Source organism: Amblyomma mixtum, chromosome 5 (assembly GCF_055824585.1).
Source record: "Amblyomma mixtum isolate Tamu chromosome 5, ASM5582458v1, whole genome shotgun sequence".
Lineage (NCBI taxonomy): Eukaryota > Metazoa > Arthropoda > Arachnida > Ixodida > Ixodidae > Amblyomma > Amblyomma mixtum.
The window spans coordinates 74156874-74176399 of NC_143016.1; the positions used below are offsets into that span (position 1 = coordinate 74156874).

Below are 19526 nucleotides of genomic sequence, written 5' to 3' on the forward strand. Positions count from 1 at the left end.
CAGCCATCGTTCGGTTGATGATACGGAAACTGAAACAGCACGAGAGGTGAAATTCAAATATAAGTTATGTAGTTTTGTAGGCGAATATCATGCGGTGATCCATGTATTTGAATGTGTAATGCATCATTTGAAAGAAGAAAACATGCAACTAAAATTAGGCATCTGTAGCCCTTTAACCTCGGCAGTTTTATTAGTCATTACTAACCATAGGATCTTGAAAATTTCAGGCAGTTGCTATTGCTATATTCTTGATCTGTAACATGGCCACTGTATCATCTTTACTCAATGTCCTTAGCACTGATTTTGTCAGCAGGCTTTTAGTGTGTCTCATGTTATACCATGAATACGATCATTAATACCCTTTTAGTCTGATTCGAAAGTAGTGCTATGATTTTGGATTTCAGAACATAGCCTGATTCAAAAGTAGTGCTATGATTTTGGATTTCAGAACGTACTTGCTGCATAGTTTGGCAGACTGGTAATGTTTGCCTCATGTGAAAGGTCGGAAGCTTGTTTGTGGCAGCTGCTGAAGTTGAGCATGAACTTTCTGTTGACATTAAGAGAACTGTGTTTGTTTATTCATTGAAGATGGATTTATGGAGCCTTATGTTGGATTCAGTGGAGTGTAGGGCGGCATATGTATCTATCCCGTTGTGGCCTATAAGCCACCCACCGCTTAGGTGTTCTTAGGCACCGTTATCACCATGCTGTAATGTGTACTTTGAATCAAAATTAGGAAAACCTAAACATGCAATTTAAGCGTTAAAATAATTTTAGCTGTTTTAGGTGTACCAGAGCGACAAGGAGGGGCGGCTGACCAAAATTTACTTTGGTGTTTGACAAAACTTCAAAGAAGTAGAGTAATCAGAGTGCAGAATAGCATATGGCTAACTCTTCAGTGGATCTGGAATATCACCATGTCACATACCTTGTACGCATTTATAAAAATGACGAAGCTAGGGTTTGGAGGATGATGGTGGCGTTATTATGGTGGCAAGATTTTAAGGTGCTGTGGTTGTCAGTGATTTTGAATTGTTTCTTTTGGTTTGTGCATGAGAACACTCCAGAAACATGTGGAGTTGCTTTATTTTGATGTTTGATCTAGAGCACTGCCATTACACTGAAGCGCTTTATTTTTAGCAGTGATCTTTGAAATACGTAAGTTGAGGAGAGGCATTTCGATGTGCGTACTTGGTATTAATGGCCACATGCAGCTTATGTGGCCTTTTCTTACAGCTCTAAAGGTCAGGGGGTACTCAAAATGCCAAATTTTTGCAGAGAACACAGTTGGATACAACCTAAAAGGACACTTAATGGTGTCCTCTGATTTTCATGACCCTGTAAGTGCGACAAAGCAAGGAGTGGTAGATGAAAGGGGATAATCCCTCCCCTCCATGCATGGTCAGCGATGGACCCCTCTCTGCTGTGGCACCCATTCCGGCATTGTCACTCTAGCAGGGCCATTGGCTGGAAGGGGGTCCTTTGACAGGGCTGTATTCTTGAGTTGTATCTGACTATATATAAATATGAAAGAAGCCAACAGCCACAGAAACCAAGGGGCACGGGGGATTTTTTAAAATTTATTTATTTATTTTGTGGTGTTGATCAATTTAGAACATTACTGAATATGTTATCGCTTAAAGCTAATTGATTAGAAAAGCAGAAGAAAAAACAACCACATGCCGCCGGTGGGATCCGAACCCACGACCTCCGAATTACGCGTCCGGTGCTCTACCTCTGAGCTACGGCGACGGCTGTCAAATCTTCTGTTTTCGGGGGTATTTATGTTTACAAGTAACCTAACCTTGAGAGTGTTCATCAGCGCCACCCACCTTCATAAGCGGCGGACGTAGAACGTCCTGAGTTACCGCAGGTGTGACGTAGCACGTCATCGAACGGAGAGGGTGGAAGCTGCGTGAGAACCCTCTTATGCTTCCTATGGCGTCAAGGCTGCCAGAACCGAGGCCCTCGCTAAGCAATTAAGCAAACAAGGGAAGGGTAATGAGGGGCTCGTTATAAATATGAAAGAAGCCAACAGCCACAGAAACCAAGGGGCACAGGAGACTTTTTTAAATTTATTTATTTATTTTGTGGTGTTGATCAGTTTAGAACATTACTGAATATGTTATCGCTTAAAGCTAATTGATTAGAAAAGCAGAAGAAAAAACAACCACATGCCGCCGGTGGGATCCGAATGTGTTTTTGAATCTCATAGAGGTGCTAAGCTACTGTCTGAGCAAGGACTTTCAACTAGCAAGTTTCAGAAGGCAGTATTTTATGGCTGGAATTAATCAGTCTAATTTTGCAAAAATGAAAAGCTATTAGTTGCGTCTGCATTGTCGGAAATGCAGTAAATGGATTCTTACATTATGCATTGGACCTATGGAAAGCAGGAGTTACAGCAATGTTGAGGTTGGTTTAATGGAATTAAGCACGCGTTGCATGGCTGTAGCCATGGTTTAGTCATCTCATTGCTGGGAAAGATGTTAGGTGGGTGCGACCACACTGAGAGGCCTGGATGACTTCCTTGTGTGGCATGCATTGTCACTAGCAATGTTTGCATAAGTATGTTACTTTCGTTACTACACCTCTAATTACTGCATCTGGCTGTGAGGCTATCTAAGTAAAGAAATTTGCTTCTGGTTTGCATCTCCAAGAATAGCAAAACCCTTGGCTTTTGGTGCTGCTATTTATTTGGCACGTTGGAATATTGCATTGATGCAAAAAAGTTTAATGTTATGCTAAATAATGGAATGAAACACAGGATTTATATAGCGATTGGTAGTGGAGTTGCAGTATGCTAAGGAGATTGACGGTAGTATTGTGGTCCTTTGTTGGAGGGGAGTGTTTGCTATTGTTTTCAGAGATTCTATCGGTTTGTGCTGCATCATATGGGAGATCTTCTGTATTTAATTCCATGCATTTTGCCTGTATTCGAGGTTTTCTTATTTTTATGCCTTGGCTTTCTGAGAAGAGGGATGAAATATAATGAAAGGTAAATTGGCATTCTTGAAAACTGGAATTTTAAAATAATTTAGCGTTTTGCTCTTGAGGGCAGCACGTATAAGTTGCTGGCTTGTCACGTCTAGCTACTCGCAAAAACAACGATGAATTTTTCATTGCATACCTTTCTGGAACATTTTTTAGGCTTTGCTTTCCAGGGTAAGCTCAATTTGGAATGTTGTCCCTTGATGCCTGACAGCATGAACAGTCTCTGTCATTGACCGCGGGATGTTACCTGTCTCTTGTGTGGGCAAAAATTTTGAAGCGCAGGGTAAATTGCTATTACCTCTACTCCATCTAGAGTGCAATAATTTCCGAAATGGGCCATTCCTTAACCAATGCAAGGGACACTATTTTTGAGGTTACTGCAAAGCGTCATGAAATGCCCTTTTATTTGCTGCATTTAGCAGGTATTGGTGCTTCATCCTAATTTTGTTAGCTGTTAGATGGGTCAGCATCTTTGGTGTACGTTAGGGCTATAAACAAGAACGTAATTTGGGTCTTCCCCTTCTTTTGAGACATCCTTTGAGGATTTTCTTAACACACCATTTTATATTTATCACGGAGGTATATATTTCTAGGTCTGTCTTTTGTTAGCCAGCATTGTTTTACGAGCAGTAATTGCATTGTCTGGCATAAAAATTGACATGGTAGTTCTGACAGGCACATCCTCAACATTACATTCTCGTTACGGGGAATGCTGGTCTTGTGTGCTTGCAACGCGAACGTCATTAAAATTTTTTTTTTTTTCTTAGAACTCAAACATCACGAAAGATTTCCAGAAAGGTCACATCAAGTGTGGCGAGCATACCAGAGAGGTTAGGCCTATTGTGTTTGCTTGTGAAGGAATCGGAGGGCACTGTCATCATGGAGCTTCCTGTTATTTGCCTACGTGTCGTCACGAAAAGTGTGCTCCACTGACTAATTATCCTGGCTCACAGGTAACGTGCGCAACTTAATTATTGCATTTGTTATGCAGGCAAGGTTAGGTAGTGTCGAGCAGGATTGTTGTAGCATGTTGGCACAAAATCTAACAGAATTCCTTGGTTGCCAAGCCGCACCTACTTATGTGGCTATGCCTTTGCTTTTTCTTTTGTCACGAAATTTACATGAATTTTGCATAATTTCTTTGAAGTACCTGTCTGCAGCCATTGCAAAGGGATTATGTTAATAGTATTAGGTCAGTGTTATGCTCTTCACTGGCAGTTGGGGTATGATTGGCCTTTCTGATATGACTTCATTTTGGGAACTTTTTTTTTTCATGCTTCCCAGTGTGTTTGCTGCATCATAGCCTTAGTTGCTCGTACTCCATAATGCTCATAACTAACTTCCCAGCTGTATTACTTTAAATTGCAAAATTGCAAGCAGAGTAAATGCGTAGTACACTTTTCGGAGTTGTTTGATAGTGCCTACAAGGGCCTATTTTCGACACCAGGGCCTTAAAAGTCTATTTGACTTTCATGCTTTCAGGAAATGTTGCGTTTTGGGGATGATTTTTTTTTTTTTTAGAGCATGCTTTCGGTGCCCGAAAATGGTCCGAGATTTGGCAGTGTAACTGAGTACAGCTCAAGGACTGCTCAGGTGCTTAGGAGGACAGTAAAAATAATGCCTACCATGCCAATTTGTGTGAGGTTCTGGTCACTGCAAACATTCCTTGGGAAAGAGCTGAAAAGGCAGTGTTCAGTTATCACATAAATACCGCTGATAGTGGGATGTCTGAACTAATGCTGATAAAAATCAAAGTGCCTGTTGACCCTTGTGTTTGGGTCATAGTGTACGAAGCAATGGATGGATTGCCCATTTCCTATTGGGCAGATTGTCGCAGATAAAAAGGAAAGGCTGTCTTTTGTGCCTTGGAAACCTGCAGAGATGGCAAATGCAGAAATGAGTGTGCTTTGTCACCTAACATTTGAAAGGATTCATCAGAAACAGCAGTTTGGAGAATGGGCTGGTAATGTTGACTAAAAAATGAAACAGAATAGCTGCAAGTATCTCTCGGGACTGTACTAAAATGAAGAAATGACATCGATTATAGTACTGCTGTTTCAAGCAGCTGGAATTTCAAAATTAGCTTCACATTATTACGGGAGGTGCGACAGGCCGCAGTCAGGGAGCACTCAAAAACCAGTTCACCCCAGTACACTAGCTGCGATGACCTCGTCGTCGTCAACAACACCACGACAATCCAACGTCAAATTCATCTCGCAACTACGTATCGTAACATTTTCATGATAGTTTTTATCTTTACCTGCCAGGATATTGTGTGCTCTGGATTATTTGAGTTTTTCTGCTTCTACTCAAGGGGAACCTTTTCTTCCTTTTTTCAAGAGTACGAATTAACTTGTTCGCTTTATTTCTCGACACCAAGCTTCTGCTACAAAATGTGAAGCTGCTTGAAGTTGACATTATTGCCCCCTAAAAAGCCTGTTCCAAAGCACCCATGGGTGTTCACACCTGAGTTGTTGGACGCTACCAGGCGTTCCAAGCCGATATTTTAGTTTTTCGAACACTGACGACGAACACTGATAAAGTTCGAGAATGTTTCTATGACAAAATTTCTGACATATTTTGTGGAATTTATAGTGGCTGCTTCTTGGTGCTTTGGCACCTAAAATTTTAAGTGCCAGCTTTCAGCACGAGCAACATTTTTAGTGCTTAAAGGTCTGGCCTCAAATTATGACCATTAAAACACATGCTGGAGTGCAAGCATTATGAAACTGATTAAATTGCAACTGTCCTTTTGTTTCAAGTAATGGTTTGGGCTTCTAAAACTTAATTTATGACGATGAAAAAGCAATTCAATTTGTCTTGCATTGTGTTTTGCGGTTGTGACAAAGCAAGGGAGTGTGCAGCGCATGCACCTTAAGCCAAGCGTAAACTCTACACTTGGCTAGCAGCATAGGCTTGGCAGATTTGCCTTGATTTCTCTTTCCCAACCATGCCCATAGTAGTAGTGCGTCGATCATCCTTGACCGATGAATGTGAGCGCCCATATCAAACGTCTTGCTGTGGCACCAGGCACATAGTGCAATGTCGTAGATAGAGTAGCGACTAGAGTTTGTTTCTATGCAGTTTGACACCTGCCCGCCATAGTGTGGTTTTTAAGCTCCCCCCATGAAACTGATGCCGCAGTATGATCGCTGAAAGCCGCTTGTGCAGTGTAGGTTAAGTTAGTGGAACCACGCAGATATCATTACAACAGGAATTATTGGAACCAGATAGGCGCAAGACAGCAGGCATATGCAGACATACAGTCTTCGTCGGAAATATACAGCCAGAGGTTTTGCTTCTAAGGCAGCTAGTGGGGCTGCTTCGCAAGATTTAGGATGGGAATTCCAGTGTTTCGAGAGATTTGCGACATTAGCGGTGCAAGACAAGCTTCACTGCATGGCCCAGAAGCAAGCACACTGGGCTGTATATGAACACTTTTGACAGAGGCTGCACATATGAAGGGGCCTGTTCAGATGTTGTGCTGTTGAGAGAATGATTTTATGTATTAATTCACAAATTGCCTCTGCCTACAAAAAGTCTTGGCTGAAGTTTGAAATCGTGTGCTTCAGTTTTGGCTATGTGCTGGTGTCCTCATGCTTTTTGCATTTGTTTAATAAATGAGTGAATAAACAGCTTTACAATAAATTGGTCATTTCCAACATATTTATATTAGTAGCACAGCATGGGAGGCTTGCTAAAAGATCGATTCATGAAAAAGCCAGCCGTAATGGGGAAAAAGCTCACAATTTCTTTGGTCGTAAGCGATTTACTGCCTGCATGTGCATTTTTGTGGCTATTTGATCACCCTTAGACAGCAGTAATCTAAATTAGCAGAAATTTAATTATGCTGTAATGATGCTTTTCTTAGTATAACTTTTTTTGCATTTTTACAATGAAGGGACCATTAGTGATGAAATCTTGGAGTTTCTTAACTTCATTCGAAGTTTTCAATGCCTGGGTATTGCAGGGTTAATGTGGCGTTTTACCTCATAGTTCTGAGCTGCAGGACACCTTGATGTTGCATCACCAGCTCGCCTGCCTTGTAACTGTCTCGCAGAGAAGTGATTGCTGTGCCAATTGTGCCAAACTGCGCTGAAAGGTGGATCCTGCTACATGCTGCTTTCTTGTGATAAAATAAGAGTATAGTCTGCGCCAAAACGGCAAATGTACTACAATAAACTTCGTCTCATCAAACACCTTGGTCTATATCTTAGTGTGCAAGGTGGCACAACCAGCAAACATGATGCTTGTCTAGAACATCCAGCCTGTTAGTATGAGGTTGGACATCGTTTTGATTGCGTCCCTTGTCTGTGTGCGTCATGAAAAAGAGACAAGCAGCACACCGGCATCTTATACCCCCGTCAAGCTCGCAAAATAAAGTGCACTTGCGAAAGAGTGTCGCTTGCTAAGAGTGCACTCTAGCACAGCTAAATGGCGTAACACAAGTGCACTCGACAAAGTGTGCACTCAGGTCGGAGTGCATTCACAGAACACACTTTGGTTTCATGATAGTGATCAGCAAAACAACACTTCACTTAAACATACTATACTGCCATGTTGTTTTTTTCCGGATTCTGGATGTGATAGGAACTTGTCTAGACTTGCTACACTAAGTGGTCAAGCCAGAAATTAAGTTCATTGTTATGTGATCCACTGCTCTAAATGAGCATTGTTCTGAAGGTTTAGCTTAGAAATCACCATGTCAAAAAGCTCTGTTTTTAGCCAGCTGCCATTTTCGTATCTACGAGTGCACTCTGCTTTCCCATTCAGCACCGTGTAGCATAAAGTGCACTCAGAGGGCTGAATCGCACTCCCCGTTAATGTATTTTATTTTGCGCGCCTGGCGGGGGTATTACTGTAATCACCCCAAGGTGTGAAGCATAGGCCGCAAATGGGTGTTGCGAACATTCGCAGAGGGCTTTGGAGTTGGGTTTCTTGTCTGCTTGGTCGAGGCGGGAGTCAGGAGGCTACTGTGAAATTCTTGGTTGGTGTTGGGGTTCACTTCTTTGCCATGCCGGAAATAGGTGATAGCACTTGTTGAAAGCTTCAGAAATAATGGATGTGCTTGTGCACTGAAACTGGCTTTCTCTCTACTTTTTTTTTTGTGCGTTCTTCAGAGCAGTGCAGAAGTAGTGCTCATGATTGTTCATCCTTCTGTCTTATTGTTGTAATTATCCAAGCCATAGAAAAGGCAGGAATATTGACGGTTAGCTGAAACTGAGTTGAGTGGGAAAATGACTGGATGCATGTGTACAAAAATGTGTGATGGGGGAGTTTGAACATGTACCCGAGACCACACAAACACATGCACGTATGCTCTCATACATGCACACAGTCGTGCACACCTAAGCATGTGCACATGCACACTTTTTTTTTTACTGCACGCAGTTTTTTCCTTTAAATGCCCTTGAAGACGCTTTGGTGTAATCCGGGCAGATGAATTGTATGGCAGGGCTGACACTTGCTGATAATGTACAATTATCTGATTAACTAAAATTAGGTAGTTAACTTTATGTATTTGTATAGTGTACAGTAGGAAAAAGGCACTGCAACCACAAGGTATATACGTATTTTAATTGTTTTGCAGCGTGTGTCAATCTACTTTTATGTGTGCGCATACCTAATGATAATGTGTGCACACCTAATAATACACATGCATACACCTACTTTAAACACTCATGTAGCTGCTTCAAAATGCACGTTTGGCTGCTTCAAAGTGACTTAGGTCAATCACTTTACTGATCTTGTGATGCTGTGAACCTCTTGATGGACACGCCACTCTTTTAATGCCCATCCTGAAGCAGTTATATGCAACGGCAGCTACTTATCTGTGTCCCATTGCTTGACACTTTTCTTTGATGCTTGTAGTGAGCCTTGGCATGTGCCAATTTAGCTGGGCAAGACAGTGCGTCGTATTTCACGCACTCTCCCATGTGTGCCGCCGAAAACAGAGGTGTTGCGGGGGTATCTGCCTGCTATCGCATCCACCGTGGCCGCTTTTGTGCAGGTTGTTACAGTGCTTGCTGTGAGCATGATGGCTGTCTGCCAACACGTTTGGGAAATCATTACACAACAGTCGGTGCAAACTTCCACCTTTCTTTCTTCCGCTGCTGCCCCCTCCTTCGCCTTTTCATTTTCACCCTACTTTCATCCTTTGCCGTGCTCTTCACTTTGCTATAGTTCTGCCAGTTACATCATCGATTACATGCAAGCCAGGAATGGGTGCCTAAGAGCTGCACTCCGAAAAAAAAATATTTAATGATAAAAGTCAGTAAGCTGTTCCTTTAAGGCAGCTAGCTGGCTTTGTTGCTTTGCGAGTCAGTTTGCATGATGTCTGTTTAGAAGTGCTGACAAATCATTGCAACTTCAACTTGTGGTATGTTGTGTCAGTTTAGCCCCATGAATGTGGACTGGGTCACCATTGATTATTGTGGGCTCCCTAGGGTGGCTTCAGTCTGTACGTATTGTTTGATGTTCCATGGTGACAGCACGGATGCGCGCATACTGTGTGTGTTGCAGAGGCGGGATGCGTAGCTGGTTGAGTGGCGCCCAATGAAAGACCCTCCCCCGGGGGCCTGCTGTGCGTCGTCGGCGGTGGATGGCCAGCCGGGCGGTGGCCACCAGGGGGCCTTGACCGGGGCGGCAGCGCCCTCTGGCGGCGGCTTCGATGACGACTACAACGAGTGGGAGTTGGGCATCGGGGACCTCATCATCGACCTGGACGCTGACATAGAGAAGAGCAACGACCCCATGGCCTCCTCCTCGGCCGCGGCCTCCCCGCCCGTCGAGCACCAGGTAGGCAAAGCCTTTCATCAGGGCAAGCAACAAAGCAGAGCACCCCATTCAGCTGTCTATCCAAAATGTTCTGTTGGCACTTGTCTCTCGAGGGCTGTATGAGCTAGTTCACGTCCACCACACCTTGGGCAAATGAGGCAGTGGTAGGCAGTACCTAGTTGCTTGCCTACTGCAAGGTATAGACTGATATAGACTGAGCATTGCCCAAAAGGTGAGTGCAAACAGCTAGTTTGTTCAAGTTTGCTGCAGAGACAAGGCAAGGCGGAAATGTTGTATTGGTGGGGAAAGTCGGTCTAAAAGCTGGTTGTGTGTAGCTTAGCTTGGTTAGTCTGTGGCCTAGTCTCCCGCCCATTGCACATCTCCTTTGTCCCAGGCAACCGTGGACAAGGGTCTTAAGATGAAGATCAAGCGCAAGAACCTGGCCAAGCACGAGATAGTAAAGGCGCAAGACACTGGTGCATCTCCACCACCTCTGGCACCACTGCCAAGCACTAAGCACTCATCATTGTCCGTGTCGTCGTCATCGTCGTCGTCCAAAAGCAGCAGCCGCAGTGGATCTCATAAGAAGAAGCGGATTGAGAACGGGGCTTCACCCCCACTCCAGTGTTCTCTGGGAGCTCCTCTCCCTCCCCCCGCTCCTCCTCCACCTCCTCCTCCGCCACCATCTCTGTCCCCTCCTCCTCCCCCTGCTGTTCCCCCTCCCCAGGCACCCCCTGCTGCCGTTGTGCCCCTTGCCCCCATGGAGCAGACTGCTGCTGCCAACGGCGTGCCCTCTTCGCCCTCGGAGGAAAGCAGTGCTGCTCCGGCTTCCACAGCCCTGCCAGCACCGGAGGAAGCTGCTGCGGATGCAACAAAACGCGCCATGAAGGTTTGGTTTCTGCCATGGGCAGCTCCTTTGGTCCCTTGCTGAGGTTGCCCTTGCCAAGTAGTGGCTGAGCACTGTGCTTCTAAAGTGCAGGTTTGCCTTGCTTTTTAAAAGGCAGTTATTTTGTTCTGTGGGTGTGTATTGTGTACGCATACTTACGTGAAATCCTGCGTAAGTCTGGAAACAAATTGGAATTGAAAAGACAGAAGTACTTTCGTGCTGCATAATCCAGTAGTTAGCCGAGTTTTGTGCTGTTTTCAAGGAGAAGTGAGGCAGATATAGAATTTTTTCATTTTTATAGTACTGTTCCTAAAATCTCCGAGATTGCCTCTTGTTTGTTTTTCCACAAAATTGCACCTCACTGCATTGGACAGCACAGGTGATGCCAGATTTATCACTAGCATACAAAAAGTCAAGCGAATTGCACATTAAGCGATTGGCTTTTTTTTTTTATCACTAAAGGAATTGTGTGCTCAGGTTAAAGGTGTGTGTTTTGGGGTGTGCAATTCTAGCGTTCTGTACCATCCTGATAATTTTGTACAGTGCTGTGCTAGCAGAGGGTGGTAAGCTTGAAGATTTCCATGCTTTAAGTGCCAGAGGAGGTAAAATTAATGGGGGTTATAAGTGAATAAATATGTTTTTTCCATTTATTTGCGGCTGAAAGTTCAGACTGCTGACCCCACCTTAAGGCAAGCCGGCAAGCCGTGCTCGTGGGAACAGTAACGCCAGCTAGGAACAAAAATTCTAAGTGATTGAGGACGTGTGACTCACCAACACGATTATGAGTGTGTGTTTGCCAACGCTGAGGCAGGGGAGACACTTCAAGGCTTTGTCCCTCTGGCGGACAGCGGAGCTGTGCCAAAATGTCCAAGCAACTTCCCGAGGCCAGAGAGAGAGAGTTGTTTCCCTAGGGGCGCAGTACATGCCGGTCGCCCTGCGTTGGTGCCTAAGCTGACTGACTAGGAAGACTGTGCTATCGCAGGCAAGCTGAATTTAAGGGGCAGAATCTCAATAAATATACGGAGTACTTGCGATCTGAATAAGATGAAGTTAAGAGGGCAAGTCTTAGCAAAGTCGCTAAAAATTTTGCAGTGTACATTTGAGTTGTATGGAAATATGTGGTGCCACTTGTGAAAAAAAGTGGCACACTTACTGCATATATCAGTTCTCATGATTGGAGACAGCAGCTGCACCTCCATAACCCTGCATGGAAGTGGGATGAAGTTGCAGCACATCTTCCGAAATATGGAGGATGTGCAGTATATAACTGTGGAAATCTACAGTGCATTGTGACTGTTTTGCAGCTAAAGCACATAATACTGCTGTCACACGGCACTTTCGATCGCGTTCGGTCTCGAGCGCGGTTGAAGTTTGAAGCGCGATCGAGGTGGACAGCTGCTACACGTATCCACTCGATTCCGATCAACAAGTTAGATTGCTACATACGAGATGGCGCTGCGCCTACTGTCGTCATCGTTATCGATTTCTAATAAATTAAAAATAGCAATCATTAATAAAAATTTTATTGTGAAACTTTCAAACTATGAGCAGAAAAAGCAGCTTAATTACTTTCTGCTGCAACCAGCAGTGGACTCGATAGCGAACAGCAGCAAAACAACACTCGGTGCACGCGTGAATGGTAGCGCCATCTAGTGACAAGGCGCCAAAGCACATCAACTCTGTGATTAAGAAGTTTTCTTCCGTAATTACTGGTAGCTAGGGTCAGTGCATTGCAAGCCTTTTTTTCGTTCGAAGAAGAAAAACTGCAAATGGTAGAAAATGTAACAACCGACTAAAAGCAAGACAACTGCTTCGCCAGGTGTCGCTCTTGCGAGGTAAACACACTGCATTTAGTTAGGCCTAAGAGCTTGAATATCGCCAAATTATCTGAAAAACAGGGGCTAGTTATCGCTTAAATCTCTACGCGTGGGCGAGAGTGTGCGAAATAAAAGCGAACCGCTACCATTTGAGCGAGCTATCGCGGCAAAGAATCCAGCGGTGACATGTATTTATTCCGAAGCGGGTGAGCAGGGCGCCGCCATCTTGTAAACGCATCCCCTCGATCGTGCTCCATGCGCTCGAGCAGGATCGCGGTCGATCGCGATTGAATTCGCCGTGTAGCAACGCCGGATCTGCATCGAGTTCGATTTCGATCGACTCGATCGCGATCGAAAGTGCCCGTGTGACAGCAGTATAACACAACTGTCTTCCGAGCAGTGGCATTGCATCTTGCAATGGCATGGATAGGGCTTTGTGCAGGTTGATAAGTTTCTCCGCTCTCGTGCTCATGTTTTTTTTTTATGTAGATGAAAACGCATAAACACGGTGTCCTGTTATTCCTGAAAGCGAAGGCGGTGCTATCTGTTGAATGCTACATAAACAGCAGTCCCAGGCTACCATACTGCAAAGTGCGACGCTTGGAAATCTAGAAACATTCAGCTGGGGATTTTGATGCTGAAGCATGCTATGACATCGTTCGGTGGAATGTGCTCAGCATGTAGCATTGTGCAGTGTGGCAGCCGAAAGCTCACTGCTTCACACAGGTTGCAACAGATGGCGCGACTTGTTGTGTGAGGTATGGAGGCGACAAAACACCCATTGTCTTTTGCTCATGCCGCTTGGTGGTACATTTGTGGCAGTGTGATGGTGTTGGGTTAAATGCACCCCGTTTGTGGAATGCTGCGCTTCCAGGCGGAGTGCCCAGGCAGTCCTGCAAAGGTTGTGGCGGCAAGTACCAGTGTAGAGCGAAAGGACAGTGGCGTGCTCTGCACGTCTGTGGGCACCATCACGGAGCCCGATTGTCTAGGGCCTTGTGAGCCAGGCACCAGTGTCACCCTCGAGGGCATTGTCTGGCAGGAGACGGAAGGCGGTAAGCTCACCCTTTATTGTGCAGTCCATTTATTATCCCTGTCAAGCGTGCAAGTTAAGCGCGTTTACGGGGAGTGTCGCTCACTATAAGGGCACAGGTGGAATGTCACTCGCAGAATAATGCACTCCGTTTGGAGTGCGTTCATGGAACAGACTTTGCTCTCTGAATGTGTTGCGTCGCTGGCAGCGATTTTAATACAAATAATGTAATGTGCAAAAAAGGGGGGCTCACAGTTTTATTTGAATTCGTGTTTTTTTAATGTGTTTGGTGTAACTGCAAGTGAAACAACCAAGAAATGAGATCACATGCAGCTTTTCAGCGTACCGTCATGTTGTTTGTTGTCAGAATTACCAACAGGCAAAGAACTATTCTTGTCCAGTCATCTCTTACAATACCTTAATAGCATAAACCTTTAATTTTTTCATTGATAAAAATGATTTCACTATGTTTTTATTTGTGAGACTTACAAACAATCAATTTTCAGAAGTTTTTGCTTCTGCATCCACTTTTTCAGGAATCTTGGTTGTTGTCTGTCGCCATTTCTGTTACTGCGAGTAAAACTCTGCTTTGCTTTCCCCTTTAGCACTACAGTCGACGACCGATTTTTCGGACTCTCTAGGGACCGCGAAAACGTCCGAAAAATCAGGCAGTCCAGAAAATCAAATTTCACCGAAGACTGTCGAAGGTATAAACCATACGCTATATGCGGATGACATAACAATATGGACGCATACAGGAAATGATGGGGAAATAGAACAAAATCTCCAACACGCGATCGATATTGTCCAGGAATACGCGGAATGGGCAGGACTAAAATGCTCGCCAAGCAAATCCGAACTTCTGGTGATCCGGGGGGCTAGCAAACGCGATACCAACGCAGGAGACATTCACGTACTGGTAAATGAGACTCCGGTAGCCAGAGTTGACAAAATCAGGGTCCTAGGACTTATAATACAGGACAATAGAAAGAACACAGAGAGAATAAACAGGCTTAAGTCCACAATTAACATGACAACCAGGCTCATAAGGCGAATAGCTAACAAAAGACGGGGAGTCAAAGAGAAAGATCTCTGCCGAATGGTTCAGGCTTTCGTGATAAGCAGAATAGTTTACGCCGTTCCCTACCTCAAGCTAGGGCTGGCGGAACAGAACAAAATAGATGGGATCATAAGGCAGGCATATAAAGCAGCATTGGGGCTGCCCCACTGCACTCCTACGGAAAGACTTCTTAAACTGGGGATCTACAACACCACCACGGAACTATGCGAGGCACATATATTTGCGCAACTAAGGAGGCTTGCGACCTCACCCCCGGGGAGAAAGATCCTGAACAACCTAGGATTACATGATAAAACTCCGGAAAGAAACGCGCAGGCAAAATTACAGACCAAAGTTAGAAAATTACTCACTATTAAACCACTTCCAAAAAACATGCACCCTGCTTTTCACGAAGGCAGGAGGAGAGCCAGAGCAAAGGCCCTTGAAGCCAAGCTCGAAGGCTCGGAACACACAACCTATGTAGACGCGGCGGAATACGAATGAGGCGACTCCTTTGTGGTCGTGGCCGTGAACGACTCGGGTGAAACATTAACGGCCGGTTCGGTCAAAACAAAAAACTCAGGGACAGCGGAGGAGGCGGCTATCGCCATGGCAATGGCCAGCACCAAAGCAGTCACCATAATTAGCGACTCCAAGGTGGCTATCAACAATTTTGCGCGGGGTATGATCTCCCAGGAGGCAGAACGAATATTAAGACATAAAGACTGGGACCAAAGAGAGGTGGAACTAATATGGGTGCCGGCACACTCGGGGAACAGGGGAAACGAGTTGGCTCACAGTATAGCTCGAGGTTATGTCAGCCGAGCAGTGAGCCGGGTCGAGTCCCCAAATTTCACGAGAGATGCATTCATATCATTTCACGAATACACCAATCAGTTTAAACTGGAAAGGAGGATCTATCCGCCACCAGACAAAAAGCTCGACAAAACCCAGGAGGTAACGTGGCGTCGGCTCCAGACGCGAGCCTTCTTTAGCCCGTCGAGACTAGCACACATGTATTCAACACAATACAACGCTACTTGCAAACAATGCGGCGAGATAGCCGGATATGACCACATTTTATGGAGCTGCAAAAAGGCGCCGCCACCGGCGGACCTACTACCAGTCCCTTCTCTAGAGCGGTGGGAGGCTATACTGGCCAGCTCAGACCCGTTGACGCAAGTCCGGGCCACTGAGTGGGCTCACAAGGTCGCCAAGAGCCATGGGCTCGAAGCCACCTAGTATAATGCCCACTAGGGCTCAGTGCTGACAATAAACGTTTTCCAATCCAAAACCGAAAAAATCACGAACTTATTACCACTATGCCGGAGAAAGTGGCCAATTGTATTGCACACATTCTAAAGCTCCTCATGACTATATTTCGCCGCGCGAAATACCGTATAAACGCGTATAAGGGCCGCACTTTTTTTTTTCCAGATTCGAGGGCCAATTTTTGGGGTGCGGCCCATACACGCGATATGCGAAAAAGAAATTTTTTTAAGTAAAAACACACCAACCAGGGAATGAGCGACATTTATTCTACGTTCAGTCGTCACTCGCGAAGTATTTAGACTCCTGAGCTGGTGCTGCGCTCTGGTGCACGCTCATGCCAAAAGAAGCCGCGCAGCATGTCCGCTGTCAACGCGTAGCCGTTGTTCCGAAATTCCATCACATAGAGGAGCAGCTCTTCTTCCAGTTCAGGAAACTCGCACGGCTTGCCTCGGAAAGCGCGCTTTTTGCAGCTTGTGTTTCTCTTTTGGTTGCACCATCATCGGACACACTTCTCGGCCACGTCGAATTTCCCGCCCGTCGCACGCTTACTGACCGCGTTCGAGAGCTAACTCCCAGCCGTGTAGCTTAAGGTGCTTGCCAACGCGCTAAAACTGTGAAGCTCGGCGGCAGCACGTGAAAGCCACTATCACGGCGAACGCGCTAACACGCATGCTAACACGCCACGAAAGGCTGGAGCTGGCGATACTGATGCCGATGTGTACAGTGGAAAATCGTGACCGAGAAAAATGTTGATGATAATGATCACGGCGCCATCCATAGACGGCACTTGGAAGCTCCGGTGCGCGCGCGTGGCCTCCGCGAACGGCGCAGCGCCGGAGCAGATCGCGGCCGCGATAAGATCCGGCGGCGCGCCCGAAGCGCGCTTCGATCGCGGAGGCCACGGCGTGCGCGTAGCCTCCGCGATCGTATTCGCGTTCCGTGTTCAGGTCTAAAGACTCGGCACAGATGAGTTCCGTGAACTCAGACTACGGTTCAAGTTCGTGCGGCGGAAAACATTCAAGGACAGTACGAATTCGAAAACACGCGAGTGCAATGTGCCGACTCGCGCAGAATTTCAGCGTCGCAAGAGGCTCCCTTTAAGCTTAAATCTCGTTTTGTTTGATCAAGTTTTCGATATCTCCTGCAGTATGAATTAATGAGGTTCCACTGTACACATTATATGGCGGCTTGGGTACTGGCGGCGAGTGTGAACGAGGTCCGAAAAATCGAGTGGTCAGTTGCGGTGCGTCCGAAAATTCAAGCGCTCTTACACTCTTACACATTGGCTCTATGGGCCATGTCGCGGTGCCTCGAAAAAGTCCGAATAATCAAGCATGTCCGAAAAATCAGGCGTCCGAATTTTCGGTCGTCGACTGTACTTAGCCTAAAGTGCCACTTTAAATGCCAAAGTGCACTCCCCGTAAGTGCACTTGACCTGTTTGACAAAGGGTGTAGAGTTGAAACCTAGATGTTTACTCTGTGGCACAACACTGCATGAAAACACTAAGAAGATTGTAGTGGAAGAAGTGGAAATGCTTTGTTTCATATTCAGTCCATTTTTTCAGGTTGCCAAACCTTGCATGCATGTGCTGCCACATACTGCTAGTGCTTTGAATGTTCACATTATTTTGTGGTGGTATAAATAATTTTGTGTGAAACACGCAACTAATTTGAACGAAGGGAAAGTAGTTATTGGCTTTTTTGTGGTCACATCCTTTCTCTTGTGGCACATTACTTGATAGGTGTTCAAACAAAGCAGGCACTGCATTTACGAGCCTCCTGACAAAAGTTAAAATGCTGTATGAAAAACCTCAAGGTACAAAAGGTGTATTTCTTGGTCGGGAACACTTCGTCAGGCGCAGAGGTGTACGGCGGGCTTTGTGAAGGCTGGAGGTGGGTAACGTGCAAGTTTTCTTAGGGGCTCCTTTGCAGTCTTGCATATACAGTTAAAACTCGATTTAACGAAGTTGAGGGGAACCGTGAATTATTTCGTTAAATCGAGAACTTCGTTAAATTGAATGAGGCATTTCTTGGGCACATAATTCGGTACATTCGATTACAGTTGAATCCCGGTACAACGAACGCCGCTTCAACGAAATTTTCGCCACAACGAAGTAATTTGCATTCCCCGTGAAACCCCCATAGGACTTAATGTATTAAAATTTCCTCAAAAACGAAGTACTTTGCGAGCACGTGTTCGCTTCTACGAATTTTTTTTGCGAATTTTCGCGGGTGAGTGGACCCTCCGTCTTGTCTTTCTTCAGAAGTTGAGTGCTGAAGAGCGACTTTCCCGTTCCCGCCGTTAATTTTTTTGCATCGCAGACTGTTGGGGGGGGGTACGCGCACTCAATCGCACATCCTCCTCGCGCACACCCTCGTGTGCTTTTTTTTTTTTTTTATCCAGATGCCCACGTGATTTTTGAAGTGACGTCACCGCCCCGCTCATTGGCTCTTTGCTGGGCTTCTTCGATTGATGTAGCTCGCTGTCATGGTGCTCGCGGTTTCCTGTCAAGCACGAAAGCGCGTCATGATAACTTGCTAGCGGTGTTGGCTGGTAAGCGTTCGCGGCCTCCAAGCGAAGAGGGGCTCCTCGAAAGCGCGTGTAAAATGCGCCAGCGCACGCCATCTGCTAGCGTCTTCGGCCGCGTCCTCCGTGGCCGCGTCGTCTGCTAGGCACCGAGCGCGTTTCAGGCAGTCTGTGTGGACCGGTGGGCGGAGCCATCGGTGGGCGGAGCTTCGTGTCCTGTCGGAGAAAAAAAAAAAGGAAAACGCGAGAGTGCAGGAAGAAGCCCACTCCGCTTCACCATTTCTTCCTTTGTGTGTGCACCGTTTAGCGTGGTCTCGTCGCGTCTCTGCTCTGCTGAATTCCTAGGATGTCGCCGCCAGCGAAGAAGCGGAAATTTCTTTCACTAGAAGAAAAAGCGCGTATTATCGCCGAAGCAGAAAGCGGGAAGAAGAAGTCGATTATTGCCGCAGATTTTGGCATCGCGCCGAGTTCGTTATCAACGATACTGAAGAGCAAAGAAAACATCGGTAAGGCACTTGCGTCGGGCACTTCAGCTCAACACAAGAAGGTGACGCAGCCAACTGCGATATTAGCCTAGGGCGGCTTACAGCCGGCGTTTTGTCATCGCAGGGGTCTGTTGAACCCCGAGTAGCAGTATCAAGACGTTTCGTTGGAGCGCGCGTGAGCATTGACTTATGCAACGCCAGGCCGGCGGCAGCAAGCCCGCGAGAGCGCCGTGGTAGCACGCAGCGGTGCAGATGCGATGAGGCCCAACGGCTCTCGAAACGATGTGGGGGAGGAGGCAAGTAGAGGAGGTGGTGAAAGAAGGAACGGAGAAGAGGAGGAGGAGAGAACGGAGAAGAGGTGGAGAGGCGGCGTTGGGCGAGAAGAGAGGAGGAGGAGGACAGGCGGCGTTGGGCGAGAAGAGAAGAGGAGGAGGAGAGGCGGCGTTGGGCGAGGAGACATATGCAACGCCAGCCCGGGATCAGCCGACTCGTCTGTAATTTCTCGACAACGAAATTCCGCGACAGCGAAATTTTTCGTACGCCCCGCCGATTTCGTTGTGGCGGGATTCAACTGTATATGGTATGGCGGCATCCAGTAAGCTACCGCAGCATCATATTTGTGAAGCGTAAATGCTCCCAAAATGAAACTGCGGACCGCGGAAACGACCGCCGCCGCTAGCG

The 19526-nt window shown here is 46.2% G+C and overlaps 1 protein-coding gene across 5 annotated transcripts in view; it reads left to right on the plus strand.

Moving 5' to 3' along the window:
* Nucleotides 1-19526, plus strand: part of LOC149342679 (uncharacterized) — a 53088-nt gene that overhangs the window by 17973 nt on the left and 15589 nt on the right. For 4 of the 5 annotated variants that reach the window (XM_089545149.1, XM_089545151.1, XM_089545148.1 and 1 more), the window contains exons 2-4: nt 9514-9789; nt 10163-10657; nt 13346-13523. In XM_089545149.1, the coding sequence (XP_089401275.1) occupies nt 9547-9789; nt 10163-10657; nt 13346-13523 (916 nt within the window). In that variant the 5' untranslated portion in view covers nt 9514-9546. Of the gene's footprint in view, nt 1-3796; nt 3945-9513; nt 9790-10162; nt 10658-13345; nt 13524-19526 lie in introns of those variants that run through there. The other variant, XM_089545150.1, reaches the window with a different exon arrangement.